The following is a 16,717-nucleotide window of genomic DNA, read 5'->3' as shown; positions in this document are numbered from 1 at the left end:
ATCGGAAGCCTTTTGTGCTGGAACAGTTTTGCTGTGCAACAGGGGAGTTTGAAATACTCCTGATTATTTTTCTTTTTTTTTTTATCATTCTGATGTTTATTGAATATACAGCCAGAAAAAAGGGCTTTGGGGGACAACGGACAAGAGGAACAGGGGTGTAGTAAGTAACGTCCATCCATCTTCCATCCATTTTTTTCCGCTTGTCCGTGGTCGGGTTGCGGGGGCAGTAGCTTTAGCAGGGAAGCTCAGACTTCTGCTCTTCAGGGGGGATCCCGAGGTGTTCCCAGGACAGCCGAGCAACGTAGTCTCTCCGTGTCCTGGGTCGTCCCCGGGGTCTCCTCCCCCACTATACGTGATGGAGGACCAGAATTTCCTCGAAGCCATCCGGAAGTCGTTCTCCATGGCCTCACTGACCTCCTCCCATGTCTGAGTTTTTGCCTCAGCAACCACCAAAGCTGCATTCCGCTTGGCCAGCCGGTCGGTGCCCATCAGCTGCCTCAGGAGTCCTACAGGCCAAAAAGGCCCGATAGGACTACTACTTCAGCTTGACGGCATCCCTCACCGCTGGTATCCACATTTTTTTTCATCATGCTCACAATTATGTTTGTCCATCTTTTACACTTAATATTGTGCATTAAAAGTCTTGTTTCATTTTTACATCCAACAGTGAAATAGTCAAATCAGATAACCTTGAGTGTATTCTCTTGCCCAGGCTGGCTGCTATGAACATGACTTCTTATCACGCATGGGTGTCAAACTCATTTTTGTCATGGGCCACATTGTAGTTACGGTTTCCCTCAGCGGGCTGTTATGAATGCAAAAAAACACATTTTTATCACTTCATCATATTATTACATGTACACAACAAATTGATGGGTAGCTCGTTTTGAAATGAGAGGTCAAGGATAATATTTGTTCAACTGCTGTCCAAGTTACTATAAAAGCTGTTTGGTAACAAAAAAATGCAATATCCATTCATCCATTTTCTGAGCCGCTTATCCCCACTAGGCTCGCGGGCTGCTGGAGCCTATCCCAGCTATCTTCGGGCGGGAGGCGGGGTACACCCTGAACCGGTCGCCAGCCAATCGCAGAAAAAATGTAATATCTCAACATTATTTATTAAATAGGAAAATTTAAAATTGTGGTACAGAATTTAGCAAGAATCATGGAAGTTGACCCACATGATTTGCTTTCGGGGGCCACATAAAATGATGTGACGGGCCAGATCTGGCCCCCGGCCTTGAGTCTGAAACCTGTGTTTATAGAGCAACTTTTGTCTGAACTCATCCAACCCATGCCTTTGTCCATTTCATGTCTTGACATTGACAAATGACATTGTCTTCAGTGATGAGCTGTCCGAGTACGCCCATAGTAATTCTCAAGACTGTCCATTAATAAAAATAAAAAAAAACAGGTGAAAGAGATGGCATTTGTTTTATTCTTTGCAAGTGTGACGAAATGCAAACGTGTAACATGCAGCGGCAGAAGTCCATCACGATCGCTCATTAAAACCTCACACGAATCACATTTATTCTCATATGGATGCAGAGATTGATTCTCTCCACTCCAGAGACTGAAAGACAAGCATCCTGGTGTTTGTGTGGGGACCGATAAACCCCACGAGCCCCACCCACTCCTCGCAAGAGTTGGTTTATGTATCATCAGTTTGTGCTTTAAGGACAGGGTCTGGAGATTTCATAAATATTCCAATATGACAACAACAGGAAGGATACCCCCCCCCCCCTTTATTTATTTTTTTGTAGCACAAATGACAGGGCAACGTGCCGAATACATTCAACTGGTCTATAATGTCAACTACAGTGGAACCGCTATAGTCATCCATCCATCCAGGGGTGTTGTGGAGTGAGTCAGTCATTATTATAATTTTTATCACCCACAGCTCTTTCAGATGAAAAGTTATGAGCTTTTTAATACACAAGATGTGTTATAAAAGTGTAATCCGTGAGGCTCGCTTTTTTCACTTTTGGCAAAACCACAGTGTGAATCAGATGCATGTTACCGCCAGTATTTCACGTGTGACTACGACGCATTCTACAAAATTTAGCGATCACGTATCATTGATCCTAATGACGTAAATGTGTTTCGAATGCATGACTGGGGATAAGTCACTCAGAAGACAGCTGTTGGTTTTGATAACGTGCTATAATGACACAAGGTAACAACACTCCAGCGCACTTGATGTATAGACACTAAAAAGTCTACTTAATATTCATGTCATTGCACCCAGAGCAACATGTGCTGGCGCATATTTTTACCAGCACTCACTTGTTTGCAAAGCCTCCCGTCTGCCTCATCGCATCCCATTTGGGATAAGAAGGAATAATTAAGTATTCACTGTTTTCAGCCTTCAGTGATCATACAGGAAAAGTGGTGGAGTTGGGAATGATTGCAGACGTATACTCATTTGTGTCACTCACTGAAGCAATTATCACACACACATACTGTGTCGCAGAAGCTCTGCCATATGACAGCAGTAGGAGTCGAGGGGGCTTACGAAACAACGTGATTCACTTGAGAGAAGCATTGCATTGAAAAGGACTGAAGTCTGTTTTGGAATATTTCATGTGAACTGATGCGCTACGTCACACATAATGCTACTGTGATGTGCAGACATTTGTAGGCAGCATGGAGAGGAGATGCTTATCTTCTAAGTGGGAATGAACGTTGTGATTGTGTGTCTAATATTACCTCCTCATTCCTGTGAGTCATAAACAGTCAGAAAGGCTGCTTTTGGTTGCCGGGTGTTATGAATAAATGATTTCCTCCTCCTCCTGCAGAGTCCCATACATGGATGGATGAGGGTGATTGACAGCAGTGTGGAAATGTTCTGCATGAGTAAACAAAAGTTGTACAAATAGTGATGAAAATGCAGGCCACTTAACACATTGTACACTTATTCAACTGGGTCGGAAACTAAAAAGAGTTGCATTCTATAGAGGCTTTCTTCTATTTGGATAGGTCAAACAGCAGTGAGGCTGTACTAGGAACCCTATTATTATTCTACAGCAACCCTTATTTACCAGTTTATCAATAGTACAGGCTGGCGTGGCCACAAAGTCTCTTTACAAAAGCAATTGATAATGTTAACTGTGTTTTTGTGTATGTATATGTATGTAGAGTATATATGTATACATGTGTATATTTCCTTGTTATGGTTGTTCCTGTTGTACTATGAATGGGTTTATTCTAAGACTGAATTGCCCTTCTGGGCCTAATAACGTATTCTGAATCTGAGATACGTTAATCAGATTCTATATACTTAAAGTTTTTTTTTCATTTATGGGTCTCATATTCTGAATTAAGGGCGGCACGGTGGCCAACTGGTTAGCACATCTGTCTCACAGTTCTGAGGACCTGGGTTCAAATCCAGCCTCCCCTGTGTGGAGTTTGCATGTTCTCCCCGTGCCTGCGTGGGTTTTCTCGGGTACTCCGGTTTCTTCCCACATTCCAAAAACATGCGCGGTAGGTTATTTGAAGACAGTAAATTGCCCACAATGTTTGTTTGTTTAAATGTGCCCTGCGATTGGCTGGCGACCAGTTCGGGTTGTACGCCGCCTCTCGTCCAAAGTCAGCTGGGATAGGCTCCAGCACGCCCGCGACCCTAGTGAGGATAAGCGGTATGGAAAAGGGATGGATGGATATTCTGTATTAACATATTAATTCTTTTTGATAAATTCTTTTGGTTTTGAATCATTGGACTTCACAGCCATGTCGAGGCTCCCAATTATTGATCTGTGTGAGAACAAAAGAGATTGTTGGATAATGTTCCCCTTTGAAACATTATTTCACACAGTCGAACTCTTTTCTTCCAGAGCCTCTCCTTCACCCGTAAATGAGTCAGTTCATCACACAGTAAACAACACTCAATGTAACGGCGTTTAAAAATATCTATTCATGAGATGGAATGCACAACTAAAGAGGCTGTATTAGACTCGTGAATAGACACATTAGTGAAGCGTGTAGGTGGACACATTGAAAGAGAGTGTTGGTAATTTAAACCTTTTACATCAGTGTTCACTGGAGTTTAGGCAAATTAAATAAATTCATCTCCTGAAGCAGCACTCAAGCACAAATGAGAGCTTTCATCTGCATGTTATTCCCTTGTTCCTTTCTCATTTAACCAAGAAGACAACAAACAAAATGAGGATGGGGGAAGGGTGGAGTGTGTCTTTAACTAAGTAGGCGACTAGAATGCATGCAGATGGGACTTTGTTATCGCACTGTGAAGGAGGGTGAATCTCAAGGGACATGAGTTTGTTGAAATGTCAGCCTAATTGCAGGAGCAGATTTTTAGGGAAACATCTAAAACTAATGTAGAAACAGACGTCAGTAGCAGAAGGGCGCATTTGCTGACTGTGGACCTTCACAGTTGTTGAGCTGGAACGCAGATAAAATGATACGAGGTGAGTGTGGCTCTAACAAGAATATCAATGTGTGACTTCATCCAAAATACACAAGAAACATTTTCATCTCTTTGACGTTTTCTTTATGTCCTGCAAAGGAGTCGAGTTCCAAATGCCTGTGTTGCAAATTGTACAATGATTTGTCCACCAAGAATCTATGCTGCTATTACAGATACAATAAGGCAAGGTCACTATTTTGCACAATGACAACTGGGTGGCAGGACAACAATGACAGGGTAAAAGCAAAGAAAAGCCATCTTTTACTTTTTTAAAAGGTTTGTGTCAAGTATCAGATATCATAATTCATAAAAACACTCTAACAGTGTGTCTATCAGTGTGAACATTTAAATCACAACTAAACTAAATCACAATTTGAGGGATGAAAAATGCGCAGAAGCCGAAATGTCAGAAGTATGCAGTGCTGCACGTTGAGTGTGATCCAGACCTTACTGTCCCCAGGGACATCCACAGGGGTCACCACACGTCCTCTTCCTGTGCCACAGGACACGCAGCTCCTCTGCTGTGTGCTGTGGGGACGACAGCATGTCCAGGTAGCATTCTTTTTCACAGAGCCAGCTGGGGTCCTGGTCAGGAGAGGAGTTGTGTCAACATGGTCCGTCGCCAACTGTTTATTTTGCTCACCGAACACGCTGCAAACAAGCCTCCACGTTGATGAGATTAAACAACAAAATGACAGGCTGCGGTGGTATTCAAGCACAGTGTGTTTAGGTGGGAAACATCAGTACTTGTTTGAACATTTGCATGACATGACCTTCACCAAGGCGGGCGTTTTTAATTGTCCTTTGTTTGTCAGCGTTACCCAAAGACCACAAAACCACTTTCCACTCCACTAACTTTGTGCGCCAAGGACGAAGCCATGACTTGTTTGTGCACTTACGCAACCGTTTAGGGATAGGGAATTTTTCCACATTTTCCTGAATTTCTAAGTGAATAATGCATGACACCAATGCAGAAAGTGGGTATTTATGAAGGTGTACAATTTGGCACAGAACCAAATTTGAATTGTTGTCTGCGCGAGTAATTACATCCCCCAAGAATGTAATCCTCTGGTCATGTGTACTTAAATGCCAACAAACCAAATGTGGTTGCATTTTGTGCACTGCTGGATAATCATGACCACATTTTGGACATCCTTCAGAATGTATTGGTGCAGTAGGAACTAATTTTATTTAAATATCCCCTCTTCTGCTCTCTCCATACACTCTTGTTCAGCGCATGTATACAAAGGTGAAGTGCATTTCCATTACCTACTAATGCATTGTCTCACGTGTTACTGTTCAGTTTACAATGAACGGAAAATACATGATGTATTGCCTACTTCATATTTTGTGTTCTCATAAAAGAAAGGTCTGCTCTGAAACCGCATGGTGCCAATGTAAAGGATGAAGGTGGTTTTACATACAGCATGTGGTGAACTTTTGGCAATTCAACCGAACCCTTCACTAGCTCCCAGTTCATAGGTTAATGCAGATTTCACCTGATACTTCTGTGGTCCGATAGCTGCCATCCATATGCCCATGCTCACATCTTCTCCCTGTGACACATTGATTAGCTTGTCTTTCATTTGTGGTTACCAGCAAGGTGATTGGTCTTCAATGGGCTACCTGGTAGGCCTTTAGACTATCTGCATTACTGGCGAGCCACTGCACCAGGTCACGTGACGCCACATAGCCAGATCCGCACGCAAAGGCCGGGTAGGCGGGACTGGGGTACTCGAGCTCTTGCCACTTCCCGATGCGATCCACTGCCCAGCTCTGTCTGAAACTGGGTCAAGATGGCGTGTTAGCACAAAACCACCTCTCACATTCACCCATCTTTGGTGATTTGGACACAAACTCAGCACAACCCAAAACACGGCCTACTATGTCACGAATCTGTACTTACTTTCCCCACCAAAAATGGCTGCGCTTCAGACCCTTGTGCTCGATCTTCATTAATACTGAGTCCATGTCGATGTAACAATCATCATCCGTCTTCAGGAGCAGACTGAAATCAATGTTTCCCACAGACCTGTCAAATTGGGAATTCGTGTTTTTATAGGTGGATGTATTTTTAATAATAGCGGAACGATAAAAACATGGCACACACGCTAGAATCCAAAATGAGTCTCGGAAACACTGACATTTAAAAAAGTGATGGCAGCGAGGAAAAACACGAGAGTCAGTAGACCTACAGATAATCTCTTTTAGTCCTAGAGTAAACAAATTTGAGATGATGATTCAGGACGAACAAGGGAAAACTGTACCTAACATGCAGAACTGTGTCCTTCTGAAGGCTTCATTGTGGAGCGTGACATTAAGTTTGAAAATCTCAGTCAATGCACAAAAACAGTTGAGGAACGAACTGTCGTTAGCATTTTGCAAAAGACTCCAGCAAACCTTGAAAGAGGATTAACCACAGTATATTTTGTTTTTTTAGTCTTTTGGTGCTTTTCTTTTACTACATTCACCCACAAAACTAAGGTAAAAATGAAAAAGGAGCTTGCTTAAAGGAACTCATAGCCTCTAGTACTACTATGGCTAAGTCCATCGCACTGACCTTCCATCAATCCATTTTCTACAATGCCAAGTTGTGCACATAAGGTAAAGCAGGTGAGCTTGGAGCTTATCTCAGCTGGGTGAGAGGAGGAGTACACCCTGGACTGGTCCTGACACAAAAAGCATGAGCGAGATGGGAAAAGAGGAAGAAGAGCAGGACGACAAGCGAAAAATGTCATCCACGTCCACGGAGCGACCCCCGCGCCCCCAACTCACATTGAGCTATTGGATATGTGGACGCGCGTTTAATGCTGCACGAATAGTATTTTGGACTTTATCAAATTTATTAAACCATAAAAAGATAGGCCCCCAAATGACTAGCTACTGCCCTGGGGACAAGACATCGAGGCCGCCCCTCGACATACACAACCAAGCCGTGAGTAGCGGCTCGCGCATTGATAAAGAAGGCAGCTAGCTAGCTGCAAGAACTAACGTGAAGTGCAGGACACATTGACCATCAACACGTCAAACATACGTAGAGGTAATATCCTTCAATTTGATGCCGAGCAGCGGCACCTAGTATTCTCTTCCACGATGTGCCGCTACCCCGCAGCTGGGAAAGCCCCTGAGCCCGTCGCTGGACGACAGATTTAAGCATTGCACGGAGCGGGGACGGGGGCGGGGTGGCGAACATACCACTATCACCGCTCACACGCGCCAGATTGAACGCTCACTTTAAATTTGATCAGGCAGGGGTTCTGACGCAGGCAAAACGTCTTTTATGCCGTGTCGTCGCTAACCTTAGAATGTTTTAAAAGTAACAAGCTCTTTTTAAAATGTAAGGAGTCAAAAAGTAAGGCATAAAAAGGAGTAAAAAGTCGCCAGCAAAATAAATACTCATGTAAAGTACAGATACCAGAAAAAAAACTTCTTAACGACAGTAACGAAGTAGGTGTACTTGGTTACTTGAAACCTCTGCTGGTCAGTCGGGCACATTAAGACAAACAACCATACACACTCACAATCACACCTATGGACAATTTAGATTACAATATTCAAATAAAGTAACATTGTTGTGGGAGGAATTCAGAGTCGCGTTTTCCAAATTGGAAACTAATCAAATGTGGCTAAAGGAGTACCGGTGAAAACTGTGCACTGCTGCCAGTCGGATGTCTGCAGCAGTTGTGAGGAGCACAGGAAGGAATAGTAACATAAAATGATTGGTGCAATGATCTCTGTGTAGAAAATTCTGATAAAGTGTATACCCCACCAATCCGTAACAAGCTGCACATTATGTTCTTCGATTGATTAGGCCCCAATATGCGAGTGTTTAGCTTATGTCTGGATAATTGATGGCACACCGTCGCACTGATTGCAAGTGTGCCTCTGACAGCGGGACACGTGTGAGGCAATGACACACTTTCATTTTAGATGGGTGATTTCCTTGGAGGCTCGGGACAATTTGGAGATGGAGAGCAGAGTCATTAGCACTTGGCGTACCATTTGTAGAACTGAAGCAGTTTGGAAGGCACGTTTCTATAGGTGTCCACCACGTCTACAAACACCATGTCGCCGTGCCTTAGGCTCTCTTCCTTTAAGGCAGAGTCCTCCTGCCTCAACCCCGAGGCATGGCGTTCCATCCTGGCTGGACGGCCCCGCAGGAGCTCAGACAGACTGTTCCTGTCTTAACACACAGCAGGTGGAGAGGGGTTGGGTGGTTCGGTACAGAAAAAGGCCACAAAACATTTGAAAAAGCACTACTACTGACTACATTGGGGCATTTTAAAAGTATGCAGAGTTAATGCTTGCAGGAGAGAAAAATGTGGGGAAAAAAATAGAACAGTGAAATTTTTGTTTTGTTGAAAGGTATTACTAAACTGCAAATTTGATTTAGTTTTCCCCAAAGTAGCTGAAGAATCTGTTTGGAGCATAGTTAAAAGCGAACGACCCGAAGAAGTGTGAAATCAATAATAGAGCACAACAATGTGAAAGGTTGCTGAGAAGGTAGGAGCCCTGAGACTAAATGAATACAATCTCTACACCTGCCAGAGAAAACAAGGTTTTGAAATGTTTACATTGGGAATTGGGACCAACCGTAAATGGTAAAGGTGAATCCTCCAGCCAAACCAGGAAATCCAAGAGCACTTCTGTGGGGCAGTATGCCTTCTGCAATCTGCGTTTCCGAAAACAAGAAGCAATGCATTGGCTCACTTTTCAAACTTTGAACCTACTGACTGTTTTACTTACAGAGGAGATCTTGAGTACACCTCCTCCATCATTGAGCTGCACACAGGACGAGTTGACTGTGGTCAGTACTTCTGAATCTGAACTCTCCCATACTAGTGTCCCCTCAAAACCCTGGATTAAAAAATAAAAAACACTGTTTTCTCATGGCCTATGTGTTGCTAAACATTTTATAACATACCTTGGGCAAGATAAACTGCTCCACTGGTTTGTACCATATTCCGCTGAGAAGGGTCCCTGTGCTGATGGCGCTGAAGCGAGCCGTTACTATAGCCTCCTGCAAAAAGATGAAGCTCTTCATTAGGTGGCTATTTTCACCTGTAGGTTATACTGAAAGTTGAGCATCAAAAGTAGCTACCTCCTGATCCAGTTGCAGGAGCTTTACAGTCACATTGCCCCTAAGTTTAGGCTGGGTTCTTCGGGGAAACACCCCCAGTCTGGTGATCACCACCGGGTGGAGCACCTTAAAATCCAAGGCAACAGCAGACACATCCGAGGGGACCAGCACCGCGGGGTCGGACACCATCACGATTTCTCTCTCAGCATCCTGTCCTGCCTCTGAGTCAGAGAGCACAGAAAAGACTACGTGAGCGTTATTACAATGACAACATGCTGACCTCACCTCTTATTTTTCTTTAAGGAAATACCAAGTGAAAGGAGGAGACGGCGGGCCCCTGGTAAAGTGATTTCACAATGAAAAATTCTCACTCAAACTGTGTGGGGGTGTAGTTAATGCTGAATTGTAAAAGAGTCACATTGATATACCAGAGATCAATTAAAAGATTGAGGCTATTAATGAGAAGCGGGCTATTGTTGTCGAGTTGAGCAAATGTTGTTAAGTGCTGAATAAAAGTAAAAGATTAGTGTGTGTGCGCGCGCGCGCACGCACGCACTCACGCACAACGACAGGATGGATTCTCTTTGGGTTGACATCCTTGCCACTTTTAATCAAAATATCATAGGAGGAGCATTCACTATATCTACGAAGGCCACACTGAAAAGAAAAAAAAAAATAGTAACACGACATGAAAAAAGTTGTAAAATAAGTTATAATGTTAGAGAATAGCTTTATTTTTCACAATTGAACAAGTGACTATCAAAATTACCACACAAACACAACCTAAACACAGTCTCCAACCAGCAGTTTTTGACCTTTTGTAGAGGTACTCGCCCAATATTGTTCAGCTAATATTGTTAAATAATACCAATAAATATTTGTTCAAAACACTTCCTGTTGGTGAGGGAACAAACTCCCCAAAACAGGCAATTTCTGTCTGCATTTTTTTTCTTTTCTTTTGAGTGTGGCCAAAATAATCCTTAGTTCATGTTCGGCATATCCAATTACAAGGAGTGAAATATTTATCTAAAAAAGGTAGATGTGATGTCAAGAACATAAAGAACAAATATAAAGCACACTTGAAAATATAAAAAGCAGCAGTAGATGATTGTGCCGACTTACAAAAAAGAACATAACAGTCAAAGACACAGTGTTATATAAAAATACTTAAAGCCAACACCGGAACGATGTTTACCGTGCAATGCTAAAAACACACTATGAATGGTGCCGTTTTTAAACTGTTTGTTAGCACTTGGTAACCTTCAGATTTTCAAATCATTTATGAGTTTTAAGTGCTTTAAAGTTATTGGAATGATAAACACTTTTACACAAATATGTGCCTGCATAGTTTGCGGCTTGGATGGAAAATTCTTCCAGAGATTGTCACAATGACATATGAAGTGGTGTGGTGCATCGGTGAGGAACCACACAAAGTAAGCAGACCTTGGGAAGATAGAATTAGAATAAGAATAGGAATTTAAAGCCTTCTGTGTGTGTCACATCCGCAGCTAACACAACACAACGGCGGGTATTCACAATTAAATTGAAACACAGCTATATGTCCTGTTGATCTTGACACATGCCAGTTTTAGTATTGCTTTGGACAAGTAGTTGTCAAGAAAAGGCATGGTTGGTTAGACAGAGCACAATTACAGAAGAGCTTCTTGACATTTGCAGTTAACGGATAGGACCCGTGGCAATAACCTGAAAGAGACCTTTCTGACTGTTATTGAGAAGGCAATTTACAGTTACTAAAACTAGCTGAAAAAGACACAAACGGTGTGATGGGAGCCAGAATTGGCCTTGTGGGAATTGTTCAAAATGACTGTTTTCCGAATATCGCTTCGACAGACCCGACATGAAAATGATTGTGAAAATAATTGCAGAGTTCTTCAATTTCCCACCGAATAAAGCAAGAAACAAAATATCTCCATCTTTTTTTTATATACTCACAGGTGAGCTGAATCTTATCCCAGCTAACTTTGGACAAGAGACACCCTGGATTATTCCGCAGCCATTCGCAGGGAGAAAAAAACAAAACAAAACAAAAAAACTATCGAGAATGAAGAAAAGTTGTTGCTACAGTATGATACTGCGGACATTTATTTGTGAGGCAAATTAAAGCTGTTGCAATTGTTTGATATTTCGACTTCTATTTGTCATTACATTTTCATTAAGCCTGATATTTTCATTTGTAATCAAATATCAGCAAAACATGTATTATGCACAATTGCACAGTGCCAATAAGGATTAGCTTTTGTCCACGTTAGTATGGTGATGGAATTATGTCTCAAAGCAGCTATCCCTAATATTTTATTTAGCGCTGAGGAACATAAGATGCAAATGTTGTCTCATTGATTATGACTATTCATTTATTCAATAATGTTTTGTCATTAATGCGCAAAACAAATGTAATAAAAATACCGTGTATTTTCCCTAAAATTGTTCAAAGGTCACTCCTGTTATTTAATACCTTAACGAGTTGTTCTGTATGTTATTAACCCCGAATTTATCACGAGCTTGGAGGAGTAGCATTAGGGCTAATTCAAATTTTTAGATATAACTGAGTATTCTTATTAGTCCGAAAATGGTGACCGAAATCAATTATTGATCGGAATAAAAGACATTTAAAACAAAACGTTAAGATCGTATTATTTTTTTTCAGAGAGAATATTTTTTGTTATTTTGGCACATGTTTCTCTGGGCCAGTGTAACATTAACTGACAGCAGTGGGTGGTGGAGGGAGTGAGGTGAGTGACCTCCCAATCACACAGCAGGCATATTATTTGGATACGTGAGCTCGGGGTGAACCAATTATTTTTGCCAGCCTGTTTTGATGTACGGTAGAGTTTAGGTTTTTTTTTGGGGTGGTGAGGAAGTTATACCAGAATAATAAAAAGCTGAAGGTAGGAATGAATTTAACAACAAGCCTCAAAACAGGGTTATCCTTGCCACTATTAAAATCCTTGAGTTGCCTGAGCAGGTACTGTAAAAGGATTGTTGGGCCTTCTTTAGAAATCCGTACAGCGTTAGGTCAAAATGTGAATGTTCCAAAGGTTGTATATTTTGTAAACCAACCAAGTTTTGAGAAAAAATAAATAAATAAATAAAATCACCAAAAACTTGGGACTGTTATGATGTGAAATGTCAGCATACAAGACTTGGACACTGGTAGGCAAGTTAGCAGAGTCAAGATGGTGAATAAAAAGACAGTTGCCATGGGCTCTGTCCATGAAGACACTAGCAAAGGCAGTTATTAATGTTTAACATTACATTACAAGCGACCATCACCCCAAGATGAGAACAATAAAGGACTAGCCGACGACTTGAACACCTTCTATTGCATATTTGAAAAGGACACTTTCACACCCCACACCCAACCAATGAGCACCATCACACCTCTGACTCCCCCTCCTGCGTTGACCCTCCACGAACAGGATGTGAGACGGATCTTCAAACAACAAAAGATCAACAAAGCGGCAGGCCCAGACCTTGTGTCCCCATCCTGCCTCAACTGCACAGACCAACTCGCTCCAGTCTTCACACAGCTCTTCAATAGATCTCTGGAACTGTGCGAGGTACCATCCTGTTTCAAACGCTCCACCATCATCCGAGTCCCCAAGAAACCTGCACTCTCGGGTCTGAATGACTACAGGCCTGTCACCCTGACATCTGTGGTCATGAAGTCCTTTGAACACCTCGTGCTGGACCATCTCAAGAGTGTTACAGGTCTCCTGCTGGACCCCCTGCAGGTTGCCTACTGAGCAAACAGGTCTGTGGATGACGCAGTCAACATGGGACTGTACTTCACCCTAGAACACCTCAACGGCGTGGGTACCTAGACAGGGACATACGCGGGACCCTGTTCGTGGACTTCAACTCAGCGTTCAACACCATCATCCCCGAACTCCTCTCCTCCAAGCTTCTCCAGCTCAGCGTCTCGCCTGCCATCTGTCAGTGGATTTACAGCTTCCTGACAGGCAGGACACAGCAGGTGAGGCTGGGGGACACCACCTCATCCACACACACACACACACACACCGCAAGCACCCCAAGGTTGTGTCCTCTCTCCGCTGCTCTTCTCTCTCTACACGAACGACTGCACCTCAAGGCACCCGGCTGTCAAACTCCTGAAGTTTAGGCTTAGGCTCTACAAACTGCACCTTGATGCTACTTGTGTCTCTGCCCCATCAGCATAACTCTTTGGTCAGTGAAATTCTCAGCTCAAGCGAGTTTTCAAGTCGGCTAATTATATGACCGAAATCAGCACAATGATTAATGCAGCACAAACAAACATCTTCAATCACCATTCATTAGATATGAGTCAAATATTGAACTGGATTTAAAAACCGAGCAATGTCCTTTACTCTTGCGCTTCCGAACAGCAAAGCATTGAATTGAATGGTACTTACAGATGTTAACACAGCTGGGGGGAAGGCTCGGACAAATGAGATGTCATCGCCAAGACCCATGAGGCTGACAAAGCCTATTCCGATGTGCCATAATTATGTTTTTATGAAGGAAAGTAGTGGTGCGCCTCACTGAAGCTGAGAGACATAAACAATTACCTTCCAACTGATGCTCAGCCTGTTCAATTACGTATTTCAGAAGACGTGAGCAAGTGATTCACATTGCACATCACAGCTGTAGCCTAAACGGTTACATTGAAAGTGGATTTCATTCCATGACCGTGGCGACCGAGAGGAAAAGTAAAGCATCCTTGAGCTGCAGGCGAGGTTGAATAAAAGATGTTTTACCTCTATTCAGAAGGTGAATTCATTTGCTTCATTCGACTCCAATACTGACAATTGGACGATTGCACCCTGAGCCCCGATGCATTTAAAGCTCTAAATTTGTGTTAGATGGAGTATTTCTCTTACCTGGCTCGGTGATGTTGAGAAGGGAGCAGGAGTAAGGATCTTCTCTGTCCTCCTCTGGGATGGGACACCCATATTTGCCCACGATAAACTTCACCCCCACTCTAAAAACAAGGACATACGATTGTTTTCCAAAAGCTTGTCCATCCATCCACTCCCAGTTTACCATGGTCACTAAAGGGTTGCTGCAAGGATCATCATGTGATTTTGGTTTTGGAGGGTGACGGATGTGGACAATATTGCCCGCTGGTCAGGTAAAGAAAATAAGTTTGGTAATTTGTTTTCACTTTAGGAATCCGACCAGGGGGGAAATAAAAAAAAAAAAAGATAAAGAAAACAAGTTGGAGCTGGACCTGGACCTGACTGACCTGTACTTGAAGTGAGGGTGTTGGTGCAGGTAGCCCAGCCAGGTGTCCCTTATGGCTTGTCGCAGTTTGTAATGCTGTCTGGCTGATAGAACTCCCACCAGAACTTCATAGGACGGTACCACCCCATCTGCGTTGGACACAAAGCATCCAGCATGAGCAGCGTGCCTTCAGTCAGTCCGAATTTACAAACACTGTAATGTTTTGACAATAAGCACCCAGTCAACGACGCCCCAACATCGCTCAACTGTCACATTTTACAACTTAAACAACACACTGCAAACGTATGCATAGTTAAGCGCAAACTCGAGTTCCCTTATTAGTGACACAAACAACCACCAACAACAGCCATAATAATAATAATAATCATAATCATAATAACAAAGCGAGTCGGCGAGAGCAAAGTTAGTCCAGAAAGTTGCCGGGGCTGGAGGGGTTGAAGCCCGGCCGTCAAGCGTCAAAGTACCCGAGTGTGTGTCGTCGTCCAGCGGCGTGGAGCACCGTTGTTGAGCCACCCACAAGTGCACCAGTACGGCGAGAGCACAGGGCAGAAGAACCAGCGCTAGCCTCCGCATGGACGGAACGCTTCATTCACCCGGTGTGGCGTCGAGCTGAAGCGAAGAGGAGTCTTTTCCTGGGCGGCACTGTTCGCACTGAAGACTGTTCCGAACGGGAGCTTCATTTAAGTTGCGCAGCTCTCTCTCTGGATACTTCTCAGCACCGCCTCATGTCTGCCTCCGCTGCTGCGAGAGCTGCACCAATGGAAGGCGAGGAGCTTTCCCGAGGTGCATTCTGGAACTTGGGGTTCACAGTGAAGCTGCACACGTACTGAAAAAAAGATGGGGTTAACCAACATTATTATTATTATTATTATTATTATTATTTAGTAGTAGTATTGTGACCATTGTGTCGAAAGTACACTGAGTAGTACTCAAGCAGTAAAAGTAAAAAAAGTAAAGACTGAAATGTACAAAAATTAAAGCTAAAAAAAAAACATTTTTAATGTCAATTAAAATATATACAATACCCATTTTGATAATTTGATACATCCATCCATCCATTTTCTGAGCTGCTTCTCCTCACGAGGGTCGCGGGCGCGCTGGAGCCTATCCCAGCTATCATCGGGCAGGAGGCGGGGTACAACCTGAACTGGTTGCCAGCCAATCGCAGAGCACATACAAACAAACAACCATTCGCACTCACATTCACGCCAAGAGCTAGCTAGCAATGGCTCAGGCTTTTATGCTATCAATGTGTTCCCATAGCTGTTTTTGGAATGTGGGAGCAGGAGGAACACGGAGCACCCGGGATTCAAGTCCAAAACCTCAGAACTGTGAGACAGACGTGCTAAACTCTTGTTCACTGTGCTGCGTATCTTCATAACAATGGTTTTAAGAAGAATAATCACTTTTTATTGTCATGAACATGCATGCACACCAAATTTGTTCTCTGCATTTAACCCATCACAGTGAACACATACACATGTTAGTGGAACACACTGGAGCAGGGGGCAGCTGAAGCACCCGGGGAGCATTTCAGTGTATCAGTGTCTTGCTCAAGGACACCACAGCCGTGAGTCCGGGGGATGTTGGCGGATGGTCCAGTCGGGGTGTTGAACCTAGGTCCCCCACAGTGGCAGGTGATGATCTTAACCATTGGCCATGTTTCCTCTAGGAGTGGGGTAATCTGGGATTTGATCTACAGGATTCCCCTGGGTTTGCTGCTGCTGGGAGTATTGTTGATTTTGTCCAGTTGATGCAGTAATCTGATAATTGTGAAAATGTTTTAATGAGATTGAAGAGTGCTTGAATAGATGACTTGTGTTTCTGTAAATAAAGAAGAATATCATCTGTATACAAATTGATTTTTTGTTCTGTCACTGGTGAGGAGATACCTTTAATATTAGCATTCTGACGTATAGCGGTAGCAAGTGGTTCAATGAATATTGCAAATGGCATTGCAATATTGTTCA

The 16,717-nt window shown here is 43.1% G+C and overlaps 1 protein-coding gene across 3 annotated transcripts; it reads right to left on the bottom strand.

Moving 5' to 3' along the window:
- Nucleotides 1-66: 66 nt before the first annotated feature.
- On the bottom strand, nt 67-15,490 carry b3galnt2 (beta-1,3-N-acetylgalactosaminyltransferase 2). 3 transcript variants are annotated; one of them, XR_009790814.1, is made up of 14 exons: nt 15,212-15,490; nt 14,749-14,875; nt 14,384-14,484; nt 9,525-9,724; nt 9,348-9,443; nt 9,170-9,280; nt 9,017-9,095; nt 8,423-8,606; nt 6,330-6,455; nt 6,050-6,209; nt 5,923-5,979; nt 4,870-5,008; nt 2,710-2,848; nt 67-805 (listed from the first exon to the last, which is right to left on the bottom strand). XR_009790814.1 is itself a non-coding variant. In XM_061790133.1 (13 exons), the coding sequence occupies exons 1-12, from the start codon at nt 15,318-15,320 to the stop codon at nt 4,871-4,873; spliced, it is 1,488 nt and encodes a 495-aa protein (XP_061646117.1). In that variant the 5' UTR covers nt 15,321-15,490; the 3' UTR covers nt 67-2,848; nt 4,870. The 3 variants fall into 3 exon arrangements, 2 of the variants coding, with proteins under 2 accessions (XP_061646117.1, XP_061646118.1); XM_061790133.1 differs by having other exon boundaries at nt 67-2,848; XM_061790134.1 differs by lacking the exons at nt 67-805; nt 2,710-2,848 and having other exon boundaries at nt 2,879-5,008.
- Nucleotides 15,491-16,717: the final 1,227 nt, after the last annotated feature.

This window comes from Phyllopteryx taeniolatus, chromosome 11 (assembly GCF_024500385.1).
Source record: "Phyllopteryx taeniolatus isolate TA_2022b chromosome 11, UOR_Ptae_1.2, whole genome shotgun sequence".
Classification (NCBI taxonomy): domain Eukaryota; kingdom Metazoa; phylum Chordata; class Actinopteri; order Syngnathiformes; family Syngnathidae; genus Phyllopteryx; species Phyllopteryx taeniolatus.
Note: the sequence above shows the minus strand (reverse complement) of the source record. Positions and strands in the feature narration are given on the sequence as shown.